This window comes from Catharus ustulatus, chromosome 28 (assembly GCF_009819885.2).
Source record: "Catharus ustulatus isolate bCatUst1 chromosome 28, bCatUst1.pri.v2, whole genome shotgun sequence".
NCBI classification, from domain to species: domain Eukaryota; kingdom Metazoa; phylum Chordata; class Aves; order Passeriformes; family Turdidae; genus Catharus; species Catharus ustulatus.
This window is the reverse complement of record NC_046248.1, coordinates 4,080,804-4,105,585: the sequence shown is the minus strand read 5'-3', so window position 1 is coordinate 4,105,585 and position 24,782 is coordinate 4,080,804. Positions and strand designations below refer to the sequence as shown.

At 54.5% G+C, this 24,782-nt stretch overlaps 1 protein-coding gene across 1 annotated transcript; it reads left to right on the top strand.

Moving 5' to 3' along the window:
• The first annotated feature begins 136 nt into the window (after positions 1–136).
• Positions 137–24,782, top strand: TECTA (tectorin alpha). Its single transcript, XM_033081735.1, has 24 exons — positions 137–381; positions 1,639–1,703; positions 3,343–3,476; positions 4,948–5,235; positions 8,508–8,645; positions 9,192–9,357; positions 11,329–11,741; positions 12,001–12,571; positions 13,064–13,656; positions 14,015–14,588; positions 15,260–15,870; positions 16,131–16,692; positions 17,329–17,528; positions 18,748–19,131; positions 19,584–19,870; positions 19,968–20,248; positions 20,349–20,459; positions 20,810–21,012; positions 21,286–21,449; positions 21,567–21,815; positions 22,254–22,416; positions 22,684–22,771; positions 22,880–22,996; positions 23,890–24,782. The coding sequence occupies exons 2-24, from the start codon at positions 1,640–1,642 to the stop codon at positions 23,988–23,990; spliced, it is 6,462 nt and encodes a 2,153-aa protein (XP_032937626.1). The 5' UTR covers positions 137–381; position 1,639; the 3' UTR covers positions 23,991–24,782.

Here is a 24,782-nt window from a genome sequence, read left to right as displayed (position 1 = left end):
CCCTGAGCAGCAGAGCTGCGAGCCCAGCTCTGTCTCGGTGGCATTTCCATCTGAATCCACCTGGAGGGGGTGAGCTTTGGGGAAGAAAGAGGCTTCTCTCCCTCTCCAGGCCAGAATCTGATCTCCAGATTAGCCTGCTGGTTACCAACAGAGGAGCAACAGTTGTGATTGCAACTCAACACTGCTCCAGCCCTGGAAGAGCGTTGAGGAAAACAGAGTTTTCAGTTGGGAGAGCAAAGGACTGAGGCATCGTTTCAGTCACCAGCAGTGATTGGCACGGGAGGACGGGCATGCATTCTCCATTGACATAGGATTTTGCTCTGCTCTACCAAGACTGGTCTAAAATTTCAGACCTGATTGCTCCTCTAGCCTATGAAACAGGTTGGTGATTTTTTATTTTTTTTTCCATGCCTAAAAAATTGTAGTTTTGGATGGGATGTGTTCAATAGCGTGTTCTTTGCTGTCTGTCCTGTTTTGCTCTTGTCCTTGCACTGCCACAGTCCCCACTGGTCACTCTCTGCTAATGAGACTCAGATTTACAATCTATACAAAATTCTGTCACTCTCCTTTCACCTTTCCAAGACAGGGAATGTGCTCAAACTTCCCCTTCGTGGAATGAACTTTTCCCTGTGGAGAGTGGGCTTGCATTGATGCGAGCAAAGAACTTCCCTTCCACTGTGTTCCAAACTTTCTGAGTAATGGGGGTCAGGAGGGAATGATGTGGGATAAAAGATGGGATTTCCCCCTGTAATCCTGTGCTCTGTGTCATTAGGAGTTGGATGTGCTGATCCACATTTTCCACAAGCACAGATCCATGGGGAGAGCACAGAGAGCCGCTGGGTTTTTTGGGGAGGTTTTTAAGGCTGGGAAGGTGGGGAGACTGCTGCTGTCACCTGGACTGTACATAATGCACACATTTGGTGTGGGAAGCTCCCACATCCCTTCCCAACACTCTGGGAGAACTCCAGACCTTGCTGGGAGCTCTCCCTGAGCCGTGCCCGTGTGGAACAAGAGCAATAGACAGGTGGAGAAATCAAAGCAGGTGCTTTAGCAATATTTTCTATTGGATTAATAATGAGTAACAAATTGCATTAGGCACAGAAGGAATTACAGCTGGCACAGGATTTCTCTTTCATTTTGTATCTGTGCTCTCTCTGTCTCTCATTGATTCCTGCACAAGGAGCTGCCCAGCTGTGGAAGTGTTTGTGCTCCTTCCATGCTGATCCAAGCCCTGAGTGATGGCTGTGGCAGCCAGGGCAGAGGATTAGCTGGAACTGGAGCCCCTGGACCATGAGAGCTCCCCCTGGGATCAGCCAGGAGTGCCCATCCCTGCACTGGGTGGATCAGGAATTGTTCCTGAGTGCTCAGGAGAATAACGAGCCCAGAGAGAGCTGTGGCTGTTCACAGCTTCCAAACATGAACTCAGCTATTCCTGTTGTTTCTGGGCTTCTTTGGCAGTGAAGGAAGCCTTTCCTTTCCCTGTTACCACCAGGGAATTCTCCTCACACCAATCCATGGGACAGGCATTTCAGGGCTCCCTGGCAGGTGAGGAACCTGCAGCTCTGGAACCTCCACGAGTGAGCAGCACTCAGGCAGTTCAGGAACCCCTCAGTGATGTGTTTTGTCTCCTTCCTGTAGGATGAACAAGAGATCATTTCTGGGAGCCTGGGTGGCCCTTTTGGTGATAACAGCACGGCAGAGAGGTGAGTAATTCCCACAGGAAAACATTCCCCAGCTGGGCTGTGCCTAGAGACCCCAGAGGGCTTGGAAAATGACCCCAGAGGGTTTGAGAAATTACAGCAGAGGGCTTGGGAAACACCCCCAGAGGGCTGGGAAACACCCCCAGCTCCTTGGCTGGAGCAAAAACAACAACCTGGGTGAACTGAGTGTTCCTCATGGGGAGGGAAGGACTGAAAATCCTAAGGGGTACTTGTGTTTATAATTTATATGGCTGTGTGTGCACCTGGAGCATTCCAGAGGGAGCAGGAGTTTGGGAAATTTCTGTGTTAGGGCTGCTGAGCAGGTATGGTTGTGTGGCACTGGTAGAAAAAGAAGAAGAAAAATTGAGGAATGTGTGCTGAGCTTCTGTTTAAAAAAGGAATAAAGTCCTTGTAGCTGTGCCTTGGCTGTGATAACTCATCAGGTGTGTAACAGCTGTGAAATGATTTATTTTACTGCCTGGCAGGAAGAATTTTGCTGTGGCCCTTTGGATATGATTGTGGAAATGGGGCTGTGGCTTGGACACCATCAATGCCACCTCCCTTATGTCCAAAAGGGCACACAGGTGTCTTAGGAAATCAGCATGCCAGAGGGTTAGGCCAGATCTCCCCTTATCTCCTTTTCCCAGGGAAATTTGGAGCCTGTGAAGGGTCAGTCAGTGACTCTGCTCCTCCCAGCATGGAGCATCCTCAGGGCTGAGCAGCAGCAGTGTCCCTTCCCTGTCCCTGGGAGCTCAGAGCAGCCTGGCCTTGGCTGGAGCTCAGGGCAGGGCCCAGGACATGAAAGCATGTCCTGAATCCAGGTGAACAGAGCCAGGATTGTTCCAGACCTGGGGGCTCTGGCATTCCAGATTGAATGTCTTGAGGCTTTCCTACATCAGAAAGGGGAGAAGGGGGAGGCAAACCCAGAAAAATCCCTGTTTGCTCTGTGAGGAGCTGGCTGGAGGAACAGGACATGGAATGACAGCAGAAATCTGGCTGGGACAAGAAGGGATGTGTGCCCTGGGGGCAGAAGTGCCTTCTTGTGCCTCAAGCTGATGGATTTTAGGCTGGTTAAAAAAGCAGCAGGCTGAAATGTGTCAAAACCATCTTCTGAAGTACTTTGGGGAGAGATGATGATGCTCACTGGCAGTGCCTTTTAGCAGGAAACTTAATTTTGCTGGGAAGTGTCAGAGCTGTGGTGACCCCTCCAGCAGGAGCCCTGGCAGGCAGGAGGAGGAGGAGGAGGAGGAGGAGGAGGAGGAGGAGGAGGAGGAAGGTGGGCAGTGCCAGGAACATTCTTGGGGGCTGGAATTGGTGCTGCCTGCTGCCCTGAGCACCTCACAGTGTGGAACAGCCACATCCTGCAGCAGGGCAGGGATCTGTTGTGTTTGTGTGGAGCCAGGACTGAGGGGTTTGGCTGGGTCCCAGTCCCAGTGAGGAGCAGCTGTGCTGCACCTTGGGGTCTCTGCTGTGCCCTGACTAACCTGGATGAGGCTTTTCCTCCTGAGCCTGTCCCACATCCAGCAGCTCTGCCCTGGCTCTGAGCACCCTTTGGCTGCTCAGGCTGGGGTTTGGTGCTGTTTTCTGTTCCCTCTCTGCAATCAGGACTGTCCTGACACTGCCCTTCTCCCTCTCCTTCCAGCTCACACCATGGCAAACCTGTATCCCTTCTGGCAGAATGACACCAAAACCCCCAAAGTCGATGATGGGAGCTCACCTGAAATCAAGATCTCTGTGCCATTCATCTTTTTTGGAGCCCCATACAGAAGCATTTATGTAAGTGGAGAAAGCAGATCTTCCCTTCATCCTTTTCCTTGCCATTATTGGCTGCGTTTTAAACACGCTCTGCCTGTCATCAGGAATTGGAAGATTTATTAGCAGCTACCTGACAAGTTCTTAGATTTCATGAACTGATAGGTTTTATGATTAAGAAAGTCAAAGGTATATTTAATGGGATAATGTTCATAGGAAAAGAATCTAACAGGCAATAAATTTTCTTTGTGGGTGATTAAATGGCACAGCAAAGCGAAGGGCTTGACACAAGGGACATTATTCCAGCTCCATGACAAGAAACAAGAACATGCAGGACCTGCAGGGGAGAAAAGGGGCAGCAGTTTTGTGGAGCCCCCAGACAAGGACAGGCTGCTGCTACTCCCAGGGGATGGCACAGCAAAAACCTGGCTAAGGGGACACCAGGGCTGGGCTGAGAGGGGTCCCCTGAGCTCACCTAAACCTTAGACAGAGCCTAAGTCAGACTGACTGTGCCACAGCCCAGGTTTTGTGGTCTCTGTGGGATCAGAAGAGAGGCAAACACTCATCCATTCTCCAGTTTGTGTTGGTGCACAGCAGCACTGGGGAAGCAGAGCCCCATTCCAAACCCTTGTGTGCTGGGGGATTCCAGCATCCAGGGCAGCAATGCCTTTTGTTTTCCATTCTTTCCAAAAATGTTGTTTTGGGGAGCATCTTCAGCAAACTCTGGGGAGGCTGAGGTGGCACCTCCCTGTTCTTGGGGAGCCCCAGGATCTGTCAGAGATGACAAAGCCAGAGGCAGTTTTTTCCATCACTCGCATCCAGTGCTGCAGAGCTGCTCTCCAAAACCTGAGCAATCCCAGGAGCCCAAGGCAGTGTCTCACCAGATTTGGGTGCCATCCTGCTCTGATGGGTGCCTCTCCTGTAGAACCCTATTTTGAAGACTTTTCAGGGGTTTGTGCTGCTTTTGGGGCTGCCTGCCCCAGCTCTTGGCCACCATGGGGAGGATGAAGCTGAATCTGTGCCCAATGGTTGGGCTGTCACCCTCTGCCTGTGTATAAACCCAAATCCTCTTTCCCCACATTTCCTGTCTTAAATTGACATCATGACGCTTGTATCCCCAAATTGACTGTTCTGTTAGTTTAAATAATGAGTTCTGCAACTTTAAGACTGGTTCCAGGAGTAAAAGAAAGAGAAAAGTGCAAAGTTTGTTATCAGAGACGGCACTTGCTCCCCTGCATTCTTCACACAGACCATGCTGTCGGCAGTGGACAGCAGGAGAGAAAGAGCTCTTCTGATTTTAATTAGTTTTTCCTGAGACAAAGAAGTTCCCTGGACTGTTCTTTCCCCTTTTTCTTAGAACTATTCAAACCTACTCTAGACTGAAAACCCAATGGGAGCACCGGGCGTTTACTCCCAAATTTACCCTGACAAAGCTCTGTGCTGGTTTATTCTACAAAACCACCTTGGCTCAGGCAGAGTGGGGGTCTCCACGCAGGTCAACAACAACGGTGTGATCTCCTTCAACGCCCTGGTGAGCCAGTTCACACCCGAGGCTTTCCCGCTGACCGACGGCCGCGCCTTCGTGGCGCCCTTCTGGGCGGACGTGCACAACGGCATCCGCGGGGAGATCTTCTACAGGGAGAGCACGGAGCCAGAGCTGCTGCTCAGGGCCTCCAGGGACATCCGCAGGCACTTCAGGGACATGGCCTCCTTCTCGGCCCGCTGGCTCTTCATTGTCACCTGGGAGGAGGTGACCTTCTACGGGGGCAGCAGCACGACGCCGGTGAGTGGCTGCTGGTGGGCGCGTTACGTCTTGTCCCATCATCTGTGTGTGAAATTGGGTCAGACACTTTGTGCTCTGCTCTCCAGGGTGGGAATATCTATGGGGGTGATGGGCAGGATGGTCAGGACAAATGGAGTGATCTCTACAGGCAGGTCTTGGAGTTTGCAGTATATTTATATTTGCAGTTTATTGTATAGAGCGTGGGTAAAGAGGGCTCTGCTTGGAGCTGCCAGGGCAGCAGGAGAGTGTGGGGTGGTAGGAGTTCTGAGTGAAAGGACAAGGTAAGAAAGAATAAAGAATAAAAAGCTAAGAGAGAGAATAAAGCGAGAGAATAAAGAGAGCAACTTTCCCGTTACAATACAATAAATCATCCTCTATGTTGAATATTCTAATTTCCACTAACCAATCTAATATAAGATACAGATTCTCTAACATTTGCATGCAGCCTATAGAAATCACTATATTACCATGTTGTACTGCTTTCTTATCTCTAAACCTTATCTCAGACCCTTCCTGTCATGCCTGGAGAGGGTCTCTGCTGGCTCTTTGGTATTTGTGGCATCTGGCATTATCCAAACAAAGGAAGGAGCCTTCAGACATCCACATTGCTGCTCTCAGGCACACAGTTTAAAACTACTATCATTTTTATCTTGCTTATGGTTTCCATATTCCCAAAATCCTTTGCTGGACAATCACATTTATAAGGTTTTCCTGATTCATCCTCCCCAACACCCCAGTTCCCTTCTGGGCAGAGGAGCACCACAGTCCTTTCATTCTCTCCCCTGGGAGCCTGCAGGAGCCTCTCTCTCTGCTTTAAGATCTCCAGGGAAATCATCTCCTCCTCAGTGTTTGTAGGATCTAAGCAAGGCTCTGACACCAATTAGGACTTTTTGGCTTGATCACAATGCATTTCTTGCATACAAATTCAGATGTTTCTGATGGCAGCTCCCTGCCTGCATGGGAGACTGATCACGCTGCTCAGAGTCACAGTAATGACTTGGCCATGTCACATGGCCATAAATGTGTGAGCTGAATCTCACAGGAGGGGGATGGCAGGGGGATGTTTGTCAGGGCATGGACAGCTTTAAATATCTGGTGAATTTGTGAGCTGTGACTGCAGCTGATGTCGGGAGGTCCCTGCTGGACTGCTGGGAGGGCCTGTGCTGGAGCTTGGGGTGAGGATAGAATCAGAGTGGTTTGGGATGGAAAAGATCACCAAGGGCAGGGACCCTTCCTCTAGACCAGGCTGCCCCAAGCCTCATCCAACCCATTCTTGAATAGCAAGTGAAGGATCCCAGCTATTGTGTGGATTGTTCAGGATTAGCTATGTGCTGTGAGTGCCAAATCCCAGCTTCTCCTGTCTCGAGGAGTTGGCTCTGATAAACAGTTCAGCTCTTTTCCATTTGTTAGAGAAGCTCTGAGATTTGATGCATATTTTTTGCCAGTCCTGGCAGCACTTGCAGAAAAAAACCCCACATGTATATATTCATATATATATATATATTTGCAGACAGCAAGCAATATAGAGATTCATGTATTGCCTGAAGAATTACATTTGCAACACAATGCAATTTATTTTGCTCTGGAGCAGCCTTCCTGCTCAGCAGCAGCCAGGGCTCGGGGTTGGCACAAGGAACAGCACCATGCAACTTAAGCAGGAATTTCATCGCAATGCAGAAAAACTGCAGGAAATTTGGGAATGTGGCCTCAGGGACGCTGCAGTTGCTGCCTGGAGATGTCACCTGAAAAAATGGGTTCATTTTCTGAGGGCCTGGTTGGACAGTGGGGGTGGTCCACGATCAGGAGATGCAAAGAGGGGAATTTTGGGGGTTGATGGAAGTGTTCTGCATGAGGAGAGCCAGGTGTGAGAGTCACCTCCTGCCACCCTCCCAGAGGCTCCTGAGCACAGCAGGGTTTGTTGCTGCATGGAAAAGCTGCTGTGGCCTTCTCCAAGTGGCACTGCCTTTATGTGTGATGTGTTTGTGATCTCCCAGCACGGCAGAGACTTGGCAAAGGTGAGCAAGAGGAAACCACGAGCAGGAGGAAGAATCCCAGGGAGAGGATGAGGAGTGGAAGCGGCTCTGCTTTAGCTGCCTGCCCTGGTGTGAACTGTGCCATTTGCAGCTGCTGAGGCAGCTCTGCCCACACCTCTCTCTCCCTCCTGACAGCTCCCAGAGCTGCTTTGCCTCTGTGCTGGAGAGCTCTCCTGGCAGGGGCCTCGTTTCCTTGGCTTGCAGGCAGCAGAGCAGCCCTGGGCTCCCCTCTGAGGCATCCTCAGAGCAGGGGGTTTGCTCCAAGGGGATGGAAAATGCCCCCCCAGCCCTCCCCTCCCTCCAGCAGCCACCAGCTTGCAGTGCTCAGGAAGCCCCTGATGCTTTCCAGTTTGATCCATGGCTTTCCCAATCCCCTGGGAATTGGTTCTGGGGCTGCAGTTTCCTCCCCAGTGTGCAGTGCCCAGGTAGCCAGGCTCGAAGTGTTGATCTGGAGTAACCAAAAGAGAGGCAGCCCACACTTTGAGCCCTGCTAAAATCCTGCTTGCTCAGAGGCAGGAGGAACTGTTCTCATGGCATGGTCCCAGGCAGGGGTGGGAAGGGCAGGAAAATGCAGGGAGCTGATAGAAGTGACTGACTGAGTTCCCAGGGATGAGCTCTGCTGCTGGATCTGCAGGGATACAGGGGATGTCTCAAGGGAAGGAGCTGCTTCTGTCTTTCTGCACTGCCCTGAAAGGGAAGATGGGCTCTTCCCACCTGGATCCTGGCTGGAATGTGCCTGGGGTCTGTGGGGCTGGAAATGCAGAGTCATTTCAAGTGGAAGGAGGTACACGAGCAGAGGATTTAGCAGGTAGGGAGGGGATTTGGCAGCCAGCAAAGTGCAGGATATACATGGCTGGCTTGGATGTAATCCACCTCAGCAGCTGTAGGATATGAATGTGGAAGGGAACCAGGAAAGATAATGCAGGAATAAAGCTAAGACAGGGTAATGGGAGATAACAACAGATCACAGCCACCCAAATCCTGCCCACTGCTCCTTCCCTGTGAGCTTATTCTCATGCTGCCATCTATTGGTGCTCCCTTGGATCAGGGATGGTCTTCACATGCTCCCAGGTGGAGGAAGGAGCAGGAATGGGAGCTGCTGGAGCTGTGGCAGCAAGAACAAACATATTTTGGGTCTCATTCCACTTCTGCTCTTCACTGTGAGGCTCACACATCAGTGTGGCAGAAGGGCAGGAGAAGAGCACAATCAGCTGGGAATGTGCCCGTGGCTTTCCACAGGTAAACACGTTCCAGGCTGTGCTGATCACAGACGGGGTCTCATCCTTTGCTTTGTTCAACTACCACGAGATCAGCTGGACCACGGGCACGGCCAGCGGAGGGGACCCCCTCACTGGGCTCGGCGGGGTGATGGCACAGGTGAGGCTCCTGCTCCTCTATCCCCATCCCTGCTGAGCTCTTGGATGGATTTTCCAAAGTGTCCATGCTTGCTCAGGCCACTGGAAATGGCCTTGCACTGAAATTCTGGGCACGATGGGATGAGCACTCCAGTATTTGGTAGTGGCAGCAGTGCCACAGCCTGTCCCTCAGCCTGGGGAAGGGGACATTCCTGCATAAGGATTGCAGGAATCCTGCATCCCCATATTGCTTCCTCACTTCATCTCTCCCTACATTGCTCCCCCACTTTATTTTGGCCACTCAATTCACACAGCCTTAGATCTATATGTACATACAAACATAAATCTGTGAATACACATCCCTGATGCTTGTAGTGCCCGTTTAGCTTTTCATTCACATCCAGACTACCTGAAAACAGAAATTATTACTACCTGAAAACAGAAATCTCCAGAAAGAGCTGTTAAAACTAAAGAAGATGCACTCAGGGGGAAGAGAGGAGTGAGGAAATGCAGCATCACTTTCCCGTTGTCAAGAAGGGTGATGGAATTTGCTCTCTCTCTGGTTTAGGCTGGCTTCAATGGTGGAAATCTCACCAACTTTTTCAGCATCCCAGGCTCCAGAACCCCAGACATTGTCAATATTGAGGAAACAACCAACGTAAATGTCCCTGGGCGCTGGGCTTTCAAAATAGATGGCAGAGAAATAGACCCGGCCAACGGCTGCAGCCTGAGAGGTAAGGGACAAATGGCATTGCTTGTCCCCAGATTTTGGGGTGCAGGGTAACAAAAGGTGATGCTGTTGGGGTTCTGTATGCTCTGTGCTTTACCAGGGCATCCCTGCAGCTGCAGGGACAGGAACACAACACAGGGCTCAGTCCTTGCACATCTCCGAGTTCCTGCCGTAATTGGTGGCAACAGGAAAGACCTGGGGACAGCAATTTCCTCCTACCCATAAATTAGTGAAGCTGAACTTTGGTGCCATTTCCCTTGTTTGTGCAGGAGGAACAGCAGGTTTTGCAGGCAGGACAAATGCCATGTGTCTGCAGCAGTGACAGAGTCTGTGCCTGTCACTGGCAGTGCCGGCCATAAAGGGATTATTCGATGCACACTCTGACTGCACAGGGACTCTGCTGCTGAAAGATTATTGCATTTCCATTTGACAAATAAAACTGTCAGGAGCATCCACTGTGCTCCAGGAGTCTTTCCAGCAAGAGAGGATTGTCATTTGCTGACAGACACTGGAGACATGTGGCTTCTTCATGCCCTAACTTAGGACTACTGAAGGTCCACGAGATTCCAAGGCTCTTGCAGCACCAGCAAAGTTTTGGGTCCAGCTGTTCCAGCATTTTCCAGCTGCTGACCCCAGGAAGAAAGGCTGGACTTTGCAGAGAACCTGGAAATTGGACTGAGCTCTGTGTGTGACAAGAGGAGTGAGAGTACATCCCTCCACTGGATTAAAATCTCACGGTGAATGGCTGATTGCCCTCCACGAGAGGAGGTGTTGGACCTGAGTGACACCCCTTTCCCAAATTCCCCACACCAGGATGGTTGCAGCGTGAGCCTTGCCAAGAGGAGACATTTGTTGCGGGGAAGCAGAAAATGGCTTTTTTTTTTTTGGTAGGAGGCAGGGAAGAGAACAAAAAGTTTAGGAGAGGTAAACTCAGGCAGCGCACGGCAGAAGCCACGCGCCGGAGGAGTGTGAAAAATGGCCAGATGGAGGGGAGAGGAGCTCTCACGGGGACTTGCCACCCTTGTTCCCCAGCCTTCTCCCTGCCTCTCCTGTCTCTCACCAGCCACAGCCGCTCCCTCTCTGCTGGTGGAACACGTCTGCTCCGTCTGGGGCTGTGCGATCACTCAGCGCTCTGCCGGCGCTCCCGTGTGGGGTGGAAGTTGCTTATCAACAGCTCTTTGGTGCTGTAACTGCTACGAGCTCTTCCTGAATGGGAGTAAATTGTTCCTGGGGCTGCTGATGACAGAGTGGCTTTTTGACCAGCAGAGTTATGTGAACAGGGGAACCGTGGAAATGACAGCAAAGCTGGAAACTGCCTCCAAATGGGGCTTTTCCATTGGGAAAACAGCACGAATGCCTTTTGTGCTCTGCAGTACTGAACAACCAGAGTGGTGGGTGTCCAAAATGAGTGGAATAACCTTCAAGTTTTCCAACCTGCATGTGACAGCACTTGCAGCACTCCAGGGACTGGTGGCATGGGTAGGACTCGACGAGGATGCACCACACGTTAGAATCGAAGCTTGGGATTTGCTGAGCGGCTCTTGCTGGGAGTTTGCACAAACAAAGCAGCTGAGAAGCCCAGCAGCAGGACATGGTGGTGGTGGTCTCCATCACAGGAGAAGCCCAGCAGCAGGACATGGTGATGGTGGTCTCCATCACAGGAAAAGCCCAGCAGCAGGACATGGTGGTGGTGGTCTCCATCACAGGAGAAGCCCAGCAGCAGGACATGGTGATGGTGGTCTCCATCACAGGAGAAGCCCAGCAGCAGGACACAGTGATGGTGGTCTCCATCACAGGAGAAGCCCAGCAGCAGGACACAGTGATGGTGGTCTCCATCACAGGAGAAGCCCAGCAGCAGGACACAGTGGTGGTGGTCTCCATCACAGGACCAGCACACCCCCCAAGGGTGCACTCAGAGCGTGTTTCTGTTTCAAGAAGTGATGTAGCGTGGGTTTTTCCCTTTCTGTCTTTCTAGGACAGTTTCTCCGCCAAGGGGAGATCTTTTGGGATGACGCCAACTGCACCACCAAGTGCCGCTGCCTGGACTTCAACAATGAGATCCTCTGCCAGGACATGGCCTGTGGCCCCTTCGAGGCGTGTGAGACGAAGAGAAAATTCTTCCAGTGCGTGCCGGTGGAGAGCAGCACCTGCGTGGTGTTCGGAGATCCACATTACCACACCTTCGACGGCTTCCTCTTTCACTTCCAGGGTTCCTGCTCCTACCTCCTCGCCAGGCAGTGCTGGCCAGGCTCCCAGCTGCCCTACTTCAACGTGGAGGCCAAGAATGAGAACCGAGGCGGCTCCTCCGTCTCCTGGCTGAGGGATATTTTTGTGGAGGTCTACTCGCACAAGATTGTTCTCCCCAAGGGCGGCTTTGGGAAGGCGAAGGTAAGAGCTCTGCTGGAAGGGGAGAATTTACCGGGTCAGCTCCTCTGAGGGGGCAGCAGCACTGTGCTGGCAGCCTGGAGAGTGTGGGGTGGCACTTCTGGGGGGAATGGGCATGGGTGACACAAAGTGCCTGTGGCTTGTCTGTGACTGTCCCTGTGTGTGTGTCCCTACCCCAAGAGCCCACAGTCCTGTCTGTGTCCCAGCATGAGGGCTCTGCTGTTCCATGCACTGGCTCAGCTGCTGGGTGTTGTCCCCACAGGTGGACGACCTGGTGGTGTCCCTGCCCATCTCCTTGGAACTGGGTGCAATCAAGGTCTACCAAAGCGGCCTGTCCACTGCCCTGGAGACTGACTTTGGCCTGCTGGTGACCTATGACGGACAGCACTACGCCTCCGTGTCCGTGCCGGGCTCCTACATCAACGCCACGTGCGGGCTGTGCGGCAATTACAACAAAGACCCCGAGGACGACGTCCTGCGCTCGGACGGGAGGGCGGCCACGTCCGGGCCGGAGCTGGGCGAGAGCTGGCAGGTGCCACACCCCGAGCGCAGGTGCTCCACGGGCTGCCTGGAGAACTGCAGCCTCTGCGACCCCGCCACCGAGGCTCTGTACTTCAGCCCCGAGTACTGCGGCTTCATCAACAAGAGCGGGGGGCCCCTCTGGGAGTGTGGCTCTGTCGTGGATCCCACTGCCTTCATCCACAGCTGTGTCTACGACCTCTGCAGCGCCAAGGACAATGGCACCGGGCTGTGCCAGGCCATCCAGGCCTATGCTGCCGTGTGCCAGGCCCTGGGCATCTCGGTGGGAGAGTGGCGGAGCCAGACGGGATGCGGTGAGTGTTTGGGAGGAGAGGAGCAATGCCAGGGGTTTGCCTGTGTGCTCAGTGAGAGGAGGGGGAGGAAAATCCAAGGGAGGGAATTGCCTGAAGTGGAGGGAGGTGGGAGAGAACAGATTGGTCCCTCCTCTCCATGGCATCACACCCTTGGTCCAGCAGAAGTGTGGCACAAGGCAGGTGTGAGGTGGGAGCTCCACATTGCTCTGAAGATCATCAGCTGCCATGAGAAGAGTTGGAGGCTGGACTGGAATGGGGACTGGTTGGTCAGTCCACCATCCTTGTGGTCTTAAATAGCTGTGGGTGGCTCAGTGGCTCTGGGGCTATTTTGGAGAAGCCCAGAACTGGCCAGGGAGGTCTGTGTGGGAAATGGAGGGGCCAATCCTACCGCTGAGGGGTTCACGGGTCGCTCTGTGTTGTCTCTGCTGTGGCAGCTGACCCTGAGCTGTGTGTGACATGTCCCTTCTGTTTGTCACCCCTCTGCGCCCACAGCGGCGGCCGTGCAGTGCCCGGAGCTCAGCCAGTACTCGGTGTGTGCCAGCAGCTGCCCTGCCACCTGCTCAGACCTCACAGCCCCGCTGGCCTGCACGTCCCCCTGCAGCGAGAGCTGCGAGTGCCCCGAGGGCCACGTCCTCAGCGCCGACCGCTGCGTCCCCGTGCAGGGCTGCGGCTGCGACGTGAACGGCCGCTACTACCCCGTCGGGGAGTCCTTCTGGGCATCGCCAGACTGCACCGTGCAGTGCCACTGCGAGCCTGGCGGGGAGGCCGGGTGCTTCAACACCTCCTGCCCCGAGGGAGAGATCTGCACCATCGAGAACGGCTACCGCGGCTGCTACCCAAAGCGCGAGACCGTGTGTTTGGTGGGGCAGGACCAGGTGCTGCAGACTTTTGATGGCATCACCTTCCCCTACCCGCTGGAACAGTCCTACACGCTGCTCAAGACCTGCCCAGAGAGGGCAGACTTCATTGAGGTGGACATCAACCAGAAGAAGGCCGGCTCGGCTCCCAACGGGCCGCGCGTCGTGCGGGTCCAGGCTGCTGGCCAAGAGGTGAAGATTGGAGGCACCAGGCTGGCAGACATTAAGGTAAAGGTGCTGCCCGGGAGAGTGATGGCTTGTGGTGTGATCCAGTGGAGAAGGGCTTATGGGTCTGTGGTTGTGGACACACAGGGACACTTGAACCATCATGAGGAGGCCCTTTGGGTGCTTGTCAAGTTGTTGCCACAGTACTGCTCCTTCTGTTTACTTTTCTGCCTCTCCCTTCTCCTGCAACTAGCTTTTTTCCTGGAAGAAAAATTGCTTTTTGTGGGGCAAAACCCAAAGGTTCAGCTGTATGCCCTCACTCAGAGGAGGCTCTGGGCCCTGGAGGGTGGGTCTGGGTCAGGGAGTGTTTGGGCAAAGCCACATCACCCTCCCTGAAGCCTCTCCGCCTTGCTCCTGGTAGGTGAACGGTTATGACGTGGAGCTGCCCTATTTCCACCCCTCTGGGCGCCTGGAAATCTACCAGACTGACAACAGCACTGTGATGGAGTCTGAGGGGCTCCTGGCCATCAGCTACTACAGCTCCGGCCTCGTGGAGATCCGCCTCTCCACCTCCTACTTCAACTGCACCGGGGGCCTCTGCGGCCTCTTCAACGACAACGCCACCGACGAGTTCTCCCTGCCCAAGGGCAAGTTCACGGACAACCTGGAGCTCTTCCTGGACAGCTGGACCACCTTCGATGAGATCTGCAACGGCGAGTGCGGGGACCTGCTCATGGCTTGCAACAACGACTCGGAGCTGCTCAAGTCCTACAGGAGCCGCTCCAGCTGCGGCATCATCAACGACCCCACCAACAGCTCCTTCCTGGAGTGCCACAGCGTGGTCAACGTCTCAGCCTACTACAGGACGTGTCTTTTCCGCCTGTGCCAGAGCGGGGGCAACGTGTCGGAGCTGTGTGACTCGGTGGCACGCTACGCCAGCGCCTGCAAGAACGCCGACGTGGACATCGGCCAGTGGAGGAGCCACAGCTTCTGCCGTGAGTCCACCCAAGCTCTTCATCACCCAGGGTGGGGAGAAGAGGGTTTGGAAGCCACCAAACCCAGGCAGAGTCTTTTTGCTGGGGATTTGTGGGCGTGCAGAGGCAGAGCAGCTTTTTGTGTGGGATGCTGGAATTGCAGGCAGTAGTTTCTGGTGCCAGCAGAGACAGATTTCCCAGGAAGTGGTTCCAGGGTGGCATTTCAGGAGGCAGCAAAAGTTTTATGGTGTGCTGTAGGAGCGTTCTGGAGCTGCAGATGGTGTCTGGCGGTGTTGTACGCCACCACCAGAGGATAATTTGAATAACACTGGTTTTTAGCTGTCGCTGTAAACTTGCAGTGGATGGGAGAACATTCATAATCCAAAAGAAAATGTGAAAAATCCCGAGTGTGGAAGTAGATGGTGGGAAGGCTGTGCCTGTTTGTTCCTCAGAGGTTTTGGGGAGGTGTTTGTTTGGGAAATAACAGGAGATATTTGGTACACGGCAGGACAGGTTTGAGATGTGAGGGGGGTGATGGCTGAGGGGAGAAAGGGCTGCAAAAGGATGAACCAGTGGCCACAAATCCTGCTTTCCCCTTTTCCCCTGAATCCGTCACCACCCGCCTTCTGCCCATTCCTCACCCCGTACTGTCGGAGCCGGGGGCTCAGGCTGTGTGTTTGCCAACCCTGCAGCTCTCTCCTGCCCGGAGAACAGCCACTTTGAGGAGTGCATGAGCTGTGTGGAGACCTGCGAGAGCCTGGCCTCGGGCCCCGTGTGCAGGGACACCTGCTCGGAGGGCTGCCAGTGCGACGAGGGCTTCGCCCTGCGCGGCACCCGCTGCATCCCGCGCCGCGAGTGCGGCTGCAACTTCGAGGGCCGGCAGCTGGCCACCAACCAGACCTTCTGGATGGACATCTCCTGCCACTTCCTGTGCTACTGCAACGGCTCGGACAACAGCGTGTACTGCGAGAACGTGTCCTGCAAGGATGATGAGTATTGCCTGGAGGAGAACGGCCTCTACTACTGCCATGTCCGCACCGACGCCTCCTGCATCATCTCGGGCTACGGGCACTACCTGACCTTCGATGGCTACTCCTTCGACTTCCAGAGCAGCTGTGAGCTGGTGCTGTGCACCACCATCTCCCGGCCCAGGGTGGAGCGCTCGGACACGTTCCCCACATTCACTGTCACGGCCAAGAACGAGGACAGGGACACCTCCCTGGCCCTGTGGGTGAAGCAGGTCGTGGTGGAAGTCTTTAATTACAACATTGTCATCCACCGTGCCTACAAATACACTGTGCTGGTGAGTGCAGGGCCATGGAGGTTGGGGTTATTTCTGCAGGTGTGACTCCCAGACTGTGGAGAAAACCCTAGGCATGGAGCTTTATGGCTTGCAAGGTTTTCTGGGGGTCAGAATGCTTGGGGTTGCCAGGCACAGCTTTTGGAGAGGATTTCTGTTTTGGCTGCCTGTGTAGAGGTAAGGTCAGCAGGGACCTTTCTCTGGGCATGCTGAGCCACCCTCATTTGTGTCCCCTCAAAATGTGCCCTGTTTCCTCCCTGCAGATCAACAACGAGCGTCTCTACCTGCCCCTGAAGCTGGGCCAGGGCAAAGTGAACATCTTCGCCTTCGGTTTCCACATCGTGGTGGAGACCGACTTTGGGCTGAAGGTGGTGTACGACTGGAAGACCTTCCTGTCTGTCACCATCCCAAGGGGCTTCCAGAACCTCACCTACGGCCTCTGTGGCCGCTACAACGGCAACCCCGAGGATGACCTGGTGGCGGCGGGGGGGACCCCGGCCAGCAGCATCAGTGACTTTGTGCAGAGCTGGGCCAAGCGGGACGCGTTCTGCCGCGTGGGCTGCGGGGACCGCTGCCCGGCCTGCGGCAAGGTGGAAGGATTCTGGAAACCCCAGCAGCTCTGCAGCCTCATCCCCAGCCAAAGCGGTGTCTTTGCCAAGTGCCACAGCAAGATCAACCCCGGCTTCTTCTACAAGAACTGCCTGTTTGACACCTGTGTGGATGGGGGGGCCATGCAGACAGCCTGCAGCTGGCTGCAGAACTACGCCAGCACGTGCCAGACTCAGGGCATCGCCATCACTGGCTGGAGGAACTTCACCTCGTGCTGTAAGTGCCACCCTGCCTCCAGGTCCTTCTTTTCCTGGGGTGCAGGGGAGGGGGAGGCCAATGGCCTGGCAGGCAATCCCTGCCATGCTTGCTGGGTGAGGTGGGTGAAGCCTGGGACACTGTATTCTCTTGGAGCTGTCACAAAGTGCATATGGTACAACAGGAGCAGGGATGGAAAAGGAGAAGTCTCAAGGTCAGAAGGGACAGGGATGGAAAATGGAAAACCTCAAGCTCAGAAGGCATCAGCCATCCCCCACTGTTAAGCAGGGATTGTATCAGTCAGCCTCAATTCCAGCAGTGTGTGTTTGCTCTAATGAAGCTGCAGCCCCTTGTCAATAAGATGACGATGTGCTGTTCAATCAGGCTCCTGAGGATGGGCACTGCACGCATCCCTGGCAGCCAATCTGTCTGGCAAATCAGATGGGAAGTAATTGTCTTTGCTAACGAGACTGAAAATTAAATTTGTGTCGTTTTTCCCTTCTAACAAGCAAGCTCATGGCTCAGGGGCCCTGCTCTCACGGGGTGGTGAGGCCACAGGCTGGCACCATGCATGACAGGTCGGAATCAGTCCCTGGTGGGGAGCCAGGCTGGTTGGGCCCATGGAGCTAATCTGTGTCTGTTCTGTCCCCTGCTCAGCTGTCAGCTGTCCCCCCAACAGCCACTACGAGAGCTGTGTGTCCCTGTGCCAGCCCCGATGTGCTGCCATCCGGCTGAAGAGCGACTGCAGCCACTACTGCGTGGAGGGCTGCCAGTGTGACCCTGGCTATGTCCTCAATGGCAAGAGCTGCATCCTGCCCCACAACTGTGGCTGCTACTCTGATGGCAAATACTACGAGGTACGCAGCTCTTGGGGCCTGCTCCCCTCCTCTGGATGATATTTCTGGGCAGAGTTTGAGTGGGGATGCCAGTCAGGATGGACTGGTAGCAGGGCTAGAGAGGAGAGGGATGTCCTTCCTCGGTGTGCTGCACAGGGAGTCTTTCTATCCAAAAAAACATCATGCAGTCATTGGGTGAAGGTGACCTGGATGTCAAGCACAGGAGGGAGCTGGTGGAGGTGGGATGGAGAGAAGGATGGTGACTGGGAAGACTCTTTGATGAGTGCCAAAGGCCAGTATTGTATGATCATGTTGTGCTAGGAATTCACACATCACAGATTTAGTGTTTCACATGAAATTTGCTTTTTAGTAGCTACTAGATGTCACTGAGGAGTTTGAAGCAGCAGAGTGCAGCAGAGTGGTCATATCATAGCAGGTTGTATTTTGTGCCAGTGAAACTGCTCTGTGTAAGGTGCCTTTGCTCCATGAGGAGCCAGTATTGGGGTACTGTCATTTCCTGGTGGCTGGCAGAATGTGAGGAAGAGGCCAAGGGGGCATTAGGCACTGTGGCTTTGTGTGTGCACAAGAGGTGAGGGAAGTTGTGGTGGCAGTGCAAACCTGGGTGTGGGTAGCAGAGATGTTGCAAGGTGGGTGCAAGCTGCCAGCGTGTTTTTTGCACCCTTTCCTCTGCCCTTCTTTCCTGCTCTTGCTTGTTGTGAGACAGAGGGGTGTAAACCTTGTCCCTGCCATCCTCAGAGGCTGGTGGGGCAGCTGGTGATGGGTCCCTCTTGAGAGGAATGTTGGATTTGTCTTTACAAACAAGCTGTGGATCTGCTTGTAGATAAAAGAAACAATTGGATGGATTCCACTGATCGATAAATGGAAAAAAGATGTTTGCCTTTACAAACAAACTTTAGGTTTGCTGATAAACGAAATTGGATATTGAAAGATAAAAGAAGCAATGGGGAAAAATCTATGAATTCTCTAAAAATTAAAAATTAAAAGAGAGGGGAATCTCAGGTATCAGGTGTTCTGGGAAGTCTGTACCTCTCAAGTACCTCAGCCAATGGGGAAGGAGAAAGAGAAGTGCAGCCAGGAAAACAGGATAAAAAAAATCTGAGAGATCCCAGGGGATGACCCATGGCCTCTCCCTTTATTAGAGTAAAGCAAAAAGGACTCCAGTCTCCTTTTTGGACATGAACCTCAGGTGCTTGTGCATTAATTTTGCTGACACTTCCAGCCCAAGCAGCTGTTCTGGAGCGGGGACTGCACCCGGCGGTGCCGCTGCTTTCGGCGCAACCTGATCCAGTGCGACCCGCGGCACTGCAAGTCGGACGAGGAGTGCGGGCTGCGCAACGGCGTCCGCGGCTGCTTCAGCACCCGCAGCTCCTTCTGCCTGGCGGCCGGCGGCGGCGTGTTCCGCACCTTCGACGGCGCCTTCCTCCGCTTCCCCGCCAACTGCGCCTTCGTCCTCTCCACCATCTGCCAGAAGCTGCCCGACTTCTCCTTCCAGCTCATCATCAACTTTGACAAGTGGTCCTCGCCCAACCTCACCATCATCTCCCCTGTGTACTTCTACATCAACGAGGAGCAGATCCTCATCAGTGACAGGAACACTGTCAAGGTGAGTGTTGCTGTAAGGATGGGAAGTGGTGAAAGGACACAGCAACACGACTTTTCTTCTAAGCAGAAAGATGGAGTAATTGTATTGAAAAGCCATGGCATTTATATAAGGAAGGTTGCAAAAAACAAAGTAGAAAAGATTCATTGGTCAAAGAGGGCAATACCTCTTTGAAAACATGCTATCTGCAAAATATCACGAGACACACGGCTCATGGTCAACAGGTGAGGTCTTGTTGGGGTGTCCAGCCCCTCCAGAGTGGGGCTGGGAGGGGATAGTGGACACCAGGCCAGGCTGCACAATGGTCTCCACAAGGACCCCAGACTACACTTAATGTTTGCACAGCTGGGGTAGTGGGCAGCAGTGGTGGAATCATTTATAAGTGCTTCACGCCTACATTCATAGGCAGAGAATATGGGCAGGGACATCAGCTCCGTGTCCTTCTCTCGCGCCAGGTGAACGGAAGCCTCGTGAGCATCCCCTTCGTCACGGGGCTGTCCACCAAGATCTTCAGCCAGGAGGGCTTCCTGGTCATCGACTCCAGCCCCGACATCCAGATCCGCTACAACGGCTTCAACGTCATCAAAGTCACCCTCGGGGAGCGGCTGCAGAACAAGGTGTGCGGCCTCTGCGGCAACTTCAACGGCGACCGCACCGACGACTACGCCACGCTGCGGGGCAAGCCGGCCGTCAGCAGCGTGGTGCTGGCCCAGAGCTGGAAAACCAACGGCATGCAGAAGAGGTGAGTGGACACACAGCCCTTTCCCACCAGCTGGGAGCGGGAAGGGGAGCAGGGCTGGCCGTGAAAGGAGCCCCCACGACGTGTCCGGTGCCCACAGCTGCAACGAGCTGCAGTACTCGCAATACGCCGCCTCCTGCGACAACGTCCAGATCCAGGAGCTGCAGAGTGACAGCTACTGCCTGAAGCTGACCGACATGAAAGGCTTCTTCCAGCCCTGCTATGGCCTCCTGGACCCTCTGCCCTTTTATGAGTCCTGCTTTCTGGATGGCTGCTACAACCACAAGAAGGTGCAGCTGTGCGGCTCGCTGGCCGCCTACGGAGAAGCCTGCCGCACCTTCGGCATCCTGGGCACCGACTGGATCGAGAAGGAGAATTGCTGTAAGAGAACTGGGGCTGCTCAGGCTGAGAAGGGCTAGAGGTGGCTGCCCCACGGTCTGAGGGTAAAGGTTGTGTCTGTGCTGTGTCTTGTGCTGTTTAGCAGGAGTGGTGGAAGATCCCTGCGTGGGCGCCGACTGCCCCAACCGCACCTGCGAACTGGACAACGGTGGGGAGCTGTGCGGCTGCATCGAGCCCCCGCCCTATGGGAACAGTGAGTCCTCTGCTCCTGGCCCTATGGGAACAGTGAGTCCTCTGCTCCTGGCTGTGGGGTCAGTGCCGAGCTCCACGTTGGGCCATTATGCCACAGGGACTTTGGGAAGGGACGGGCTGAGCGCTTTGACCTCTGCCAAGGTGGGTTTCCCTGACCATGTACAGTTCAGGAGGGGAGCAGAGAGTAGGGAACAGCTTTAATGGACATCTCTGGCTTGGGAGCACTTTGAGCAGCAGGGATGTAGGATGGGCAGGGCACACCACAGGAGATGATCCCAGCCAAATTCTGGTGGTGGAAAGAAGCTCCAAGGAGCCATTTGTGGTGATCTAAAGTTGTGTCGTCTCCTCCAGCCACCCATGACATCATTGATGCGGAGGTGACCTGCAAGGCTGCACAAATGGAGGTGTCCATTTCCAAGTGCAAGCTGTTCCAGCTGGGCTTTGAGCGTGAGGGTGTGCGGGTCAACGACCGCCACTGCCCCGGCATCGAAGGGGAGGACTTCATCTCCTTCCAGATCAACAACACCAAAGGCAACTGTGGCAACTTGGTGCAGGTGAGCTGGGACATGGGGCACACAGGGCTGGGGGTGTGGGACAGTGATGGCAAGCGATGCTCAGGAGGTGCTTTAATGGGCTGGGGGTCAAGGAGAACACAGGAAGGTTTTGTAGAGTTAGGATGCAATTCCAAGCCCACCATTCCATACCCTTTCTGGCCAGAGGTGGAGGGGCAGCAGGTCCCTTGCCATGCAGCCCATTTAGAGGTGCTCATGAGGAGCAGGGAAGTGGGGACAGCTGGAATGAAGCAGTGCCCTGTGTTGCCTCTGCAGTCCAACAGCACTCACATAGTGTACAAGAACACGGTGTGGATCGAGAGTGCCAACAACACGGGCAACATCATCACCCGCGACAGGACCATCAACGTGGAGTTTTCCTGTGCCTATGAGCTGGACATCAAGATCTCCCTGGATTCAGTTGTGCGCCCGATGCTCAGGTAGGAGCAGGGCCTGTCACACAGAGGGGTGAGGCAGTGCTGGTTCTGAAGCAAGGCAGCAATTTGGGGTTCAAAATCGTTCCACCAACTGAGCCAGTGTTTTCTTGTCATCATTAGCGTGATTAACCTGACGGTGCCGACGCAGGAAGGGAGCTTCACCACCAAGATGGCCCTGTACAAGAACTCGTCCTACAAGCACCCGTACCGGCAGGGCGAGGTGGTGCTCACCACCCGGGACGTGCTCTACGTGGGGGTCTTTGTGGTGGGGGCCGACTCCAACCACTTGATCCTGATGCTGAACAAGTGCTACGCCACCCCCTCGCGGGACAGCAACGACAAACTGCGCTACTTCATCATCGAGGGAGGGTGAGCCACCACGAGCCCTGCTGGTTTTCATGGTGTCTGTTGGTGCTGAAAGGGTGGTGGCATCAGCTGGGACAAGGACCCTTTGGCCAATGAAATGGTTGAGCAAAATCTGGGAAGGGTGAGGAGCAGTGTTGTTGGAGCAGGAGTTGATCTGCTTGGTGTAGATACAGCCAGAAGCCCTGTGTGTGACAGAGACAAGCACTCTGCTTGTGTCAGTGATGCTGTGGACAACACATAAGTGCAGGGCAGGGGTATACGGATATGGAAACACCAGAGAGAGGTGACAGAGGCAGGGCATGATACCCTTGTCCAGACAAGCCATGGCAGGGTCTAAGCCCCCCACTGTGGAACCTGGGGTGATGACCCTTATGGGGACAGGGACCCCAGGGAGGGTCCCAGTCACAGGAGGGTGGTGCTGAGCATCAGTGCTTTGCACAGGTGCCAGAACATGAAGGACAACACCATTGGCATAGAGGAGAACGGGGTGTCCCTGACCTGTCGCTTCCACGTCACCGTCTTCAAGTTCATCGGGGACTATGACGAGGTTCACCTGCACTGCGCCGTCTCCCTCTGCGACTCCGAGAAATACTCCTGCAAAATCGTGAGTGGGGCGACTGCAGAGGGAAGGGATGCTGGATTTGAAGGGCTCTTCCAGAGTGCAGTGAGCCCTGCTCATGTGGCATCAGAGGTGACCAGAGGTGTGAGATGGGAGGGTTGTCTGTCCCTCTAGGCTCTGCCATGTGGGCAGGGACCTGTGCTCTCTGAGCCTGGTTGCAAGGTCCCTTTGGGAGCTGGGACAGCTGGAGGGGCACAGAGGGGGACTGGGCAGAGGCTGAGGGTGACAGAGGTGGTGTTTATCCCCAAACAGAACTGCCCTCAGCACACGAGGATGGCCAGCGCCTTCGCCGAGGAGTCCAAGGAGCAGATCCTCTCAGTGGGACCTATCAGGAGGAAGCGTGAGTGTGGGACCCCAGGGGAGGCTGGGGGTTTGTCTGGCAGCCAAGGACCAGGGGCTTGGGGTGTGGGAGCATGGCTCAGGTGTTCCCCTTTGCTGTCGTGTCCAGGCTCAGACTGGTGCGAGGACAACGGAGGCTGTGAGCAGATCTGCACGAGCCAGGCGGACGGGCCTTTGTGCAGCTGTGTGACAGGGACACTGCAAGGGGACGGCAAGAGCTGCAGGGGCAAGTACTGGGGTCAGGGTGGGCACAGAAGGGGACTGCCACCCCCAAACCAAGGGGCTGTGTCTGCTGAGAAAGACAGGAGCTTCTCTTTGAAATGGAGAATGTAAACCCCCTCCCTCCAAATTATTGTAATTTTGAAATCAAGGGGCTCTCAGCAAAGATATGGGAATTAGGAATAACAGTTCTTTACTAGGGAAATTAAAATAGAAATACAGCACTACAAAGAAACAAACCCCAAACCCTGACACAGTCAGAGTACAGCCTGACACCCGTCAGGCAGGGTGTTGGCAGCAGTCCCATTCCATGGTGGCTGCATCCTCCTGCAGTGACAGATGTGGCTCAGTTGGAGCAGTGCTCCTGTACAAGGTGCAGTTTCCCTCTGGAGCTCCAGTGGTGATGTGGAGAAATCCGGTTTTCCTCTGGAGTCCAGTGGAGAAAGGGGCTCCCTTAGTGTCCCAAAACCTCTGTTTTTATCTTGGTAAGAAATGCTGGGCTCTTCCCCCTGGCTGGAGCAACTCCCAATGGGATGCAGTAATTTTATCAGTGCCACAGTGGGACTCAATGGCCATGAGCAGAAAATGACTGGCTGGGGGAAGGATGGGTTGTGAAAAGATAAAGAACACTGCCCTGCCTGGTTTCAATGGATGGCCCATTAGCAGAATATCTCCCACAGAGATCAGGATCACTGTCCCCACCCTCAACAGATGGTGATAGAACAGATACCTTTGACCACATCCTGTATTGTAACGTGCAGCTTATAATCATGAATTTACTGTAAATGCCGTTGGCAGAGTCTGGGAGCCCAGCAATGAGGTCGGGCATTTGGGTGGGCACCAGCCTGGCATGGTTTGAGTGGAGAACCCCAGCTCACGTGGGTCTTGTTGTGTTGGCAGCCTCCAGCTCTTCAGGGGAGCACCGTGCCCGAGTGACCCTCCTGGTGGTGGCCCAGCTGTGGCTGTGGCTGCGCTCAGCTCAGCAGCACCTGACCTCGTAGGCGCGGCCACGCCGCCCAGCCAAAAACTGTTCTCGCGCCAGCCTGAGTCTTTGTAGGGTAGGAGACAGCCCCCCCTGCCATGGCCACGCTGCTGCCAACCCGGCCATGCTGCGAGGAGGCAAAGGGATGTGAGCTGGAGACAGGTTGGATGCAGACCTGGATGTGACGGTGACTTGCAGCCAGCACAGCGGCAACAGCAGCAAGACTGAGCAGGATGTTTGCCAGCAGCGATGTGGGGCTGGGGTTTGGGGTTTTTTAACAGCTTTCCATCATTGGTGTGGACTCAAGAATGGGGTTTTGCAGCTTTTCCCCAGGCTGTCCCTTGTGGCGTGCACTGTAGGTGGGTCACACCACTGTTGGTAGTGTGGGATGGGATGGAGCACGTGCTGTCCCCTCACTGCAGGTCTCCACTGTCCTTGGGAGCTGCCAGCAGGGTTTTGGGAGCTCACAGACTCAACCAGAGGTAGGTGCTGGGGCACAGGTCATGGCCAGAGCAGTGCATTGCCATCTCTGGATGCTGTGACACCTTGGGACCGTGTCACCCTCTGACTCTCTGGAGCAGAGGTGGTGCTGAGGTTTGGTTCAGAGAGCCAAACTCATCCACGAGGGTCTGCAAATCTTGGCATTGTGCTGTGGTGGTGCCAAGCTGGTGCCAAGAATTGGAAAGAGGTGCTTTGTGGTGGGCAGAGGAAGGAGGGATGAAATTCCCTGCCGTGTTTGTGTGGTGTGCAAGGGCTGAGGGTCAGAGCAGGGTTGGGGTCTGCAGTCACAGGGCAGCATTGGGGTGCCTGG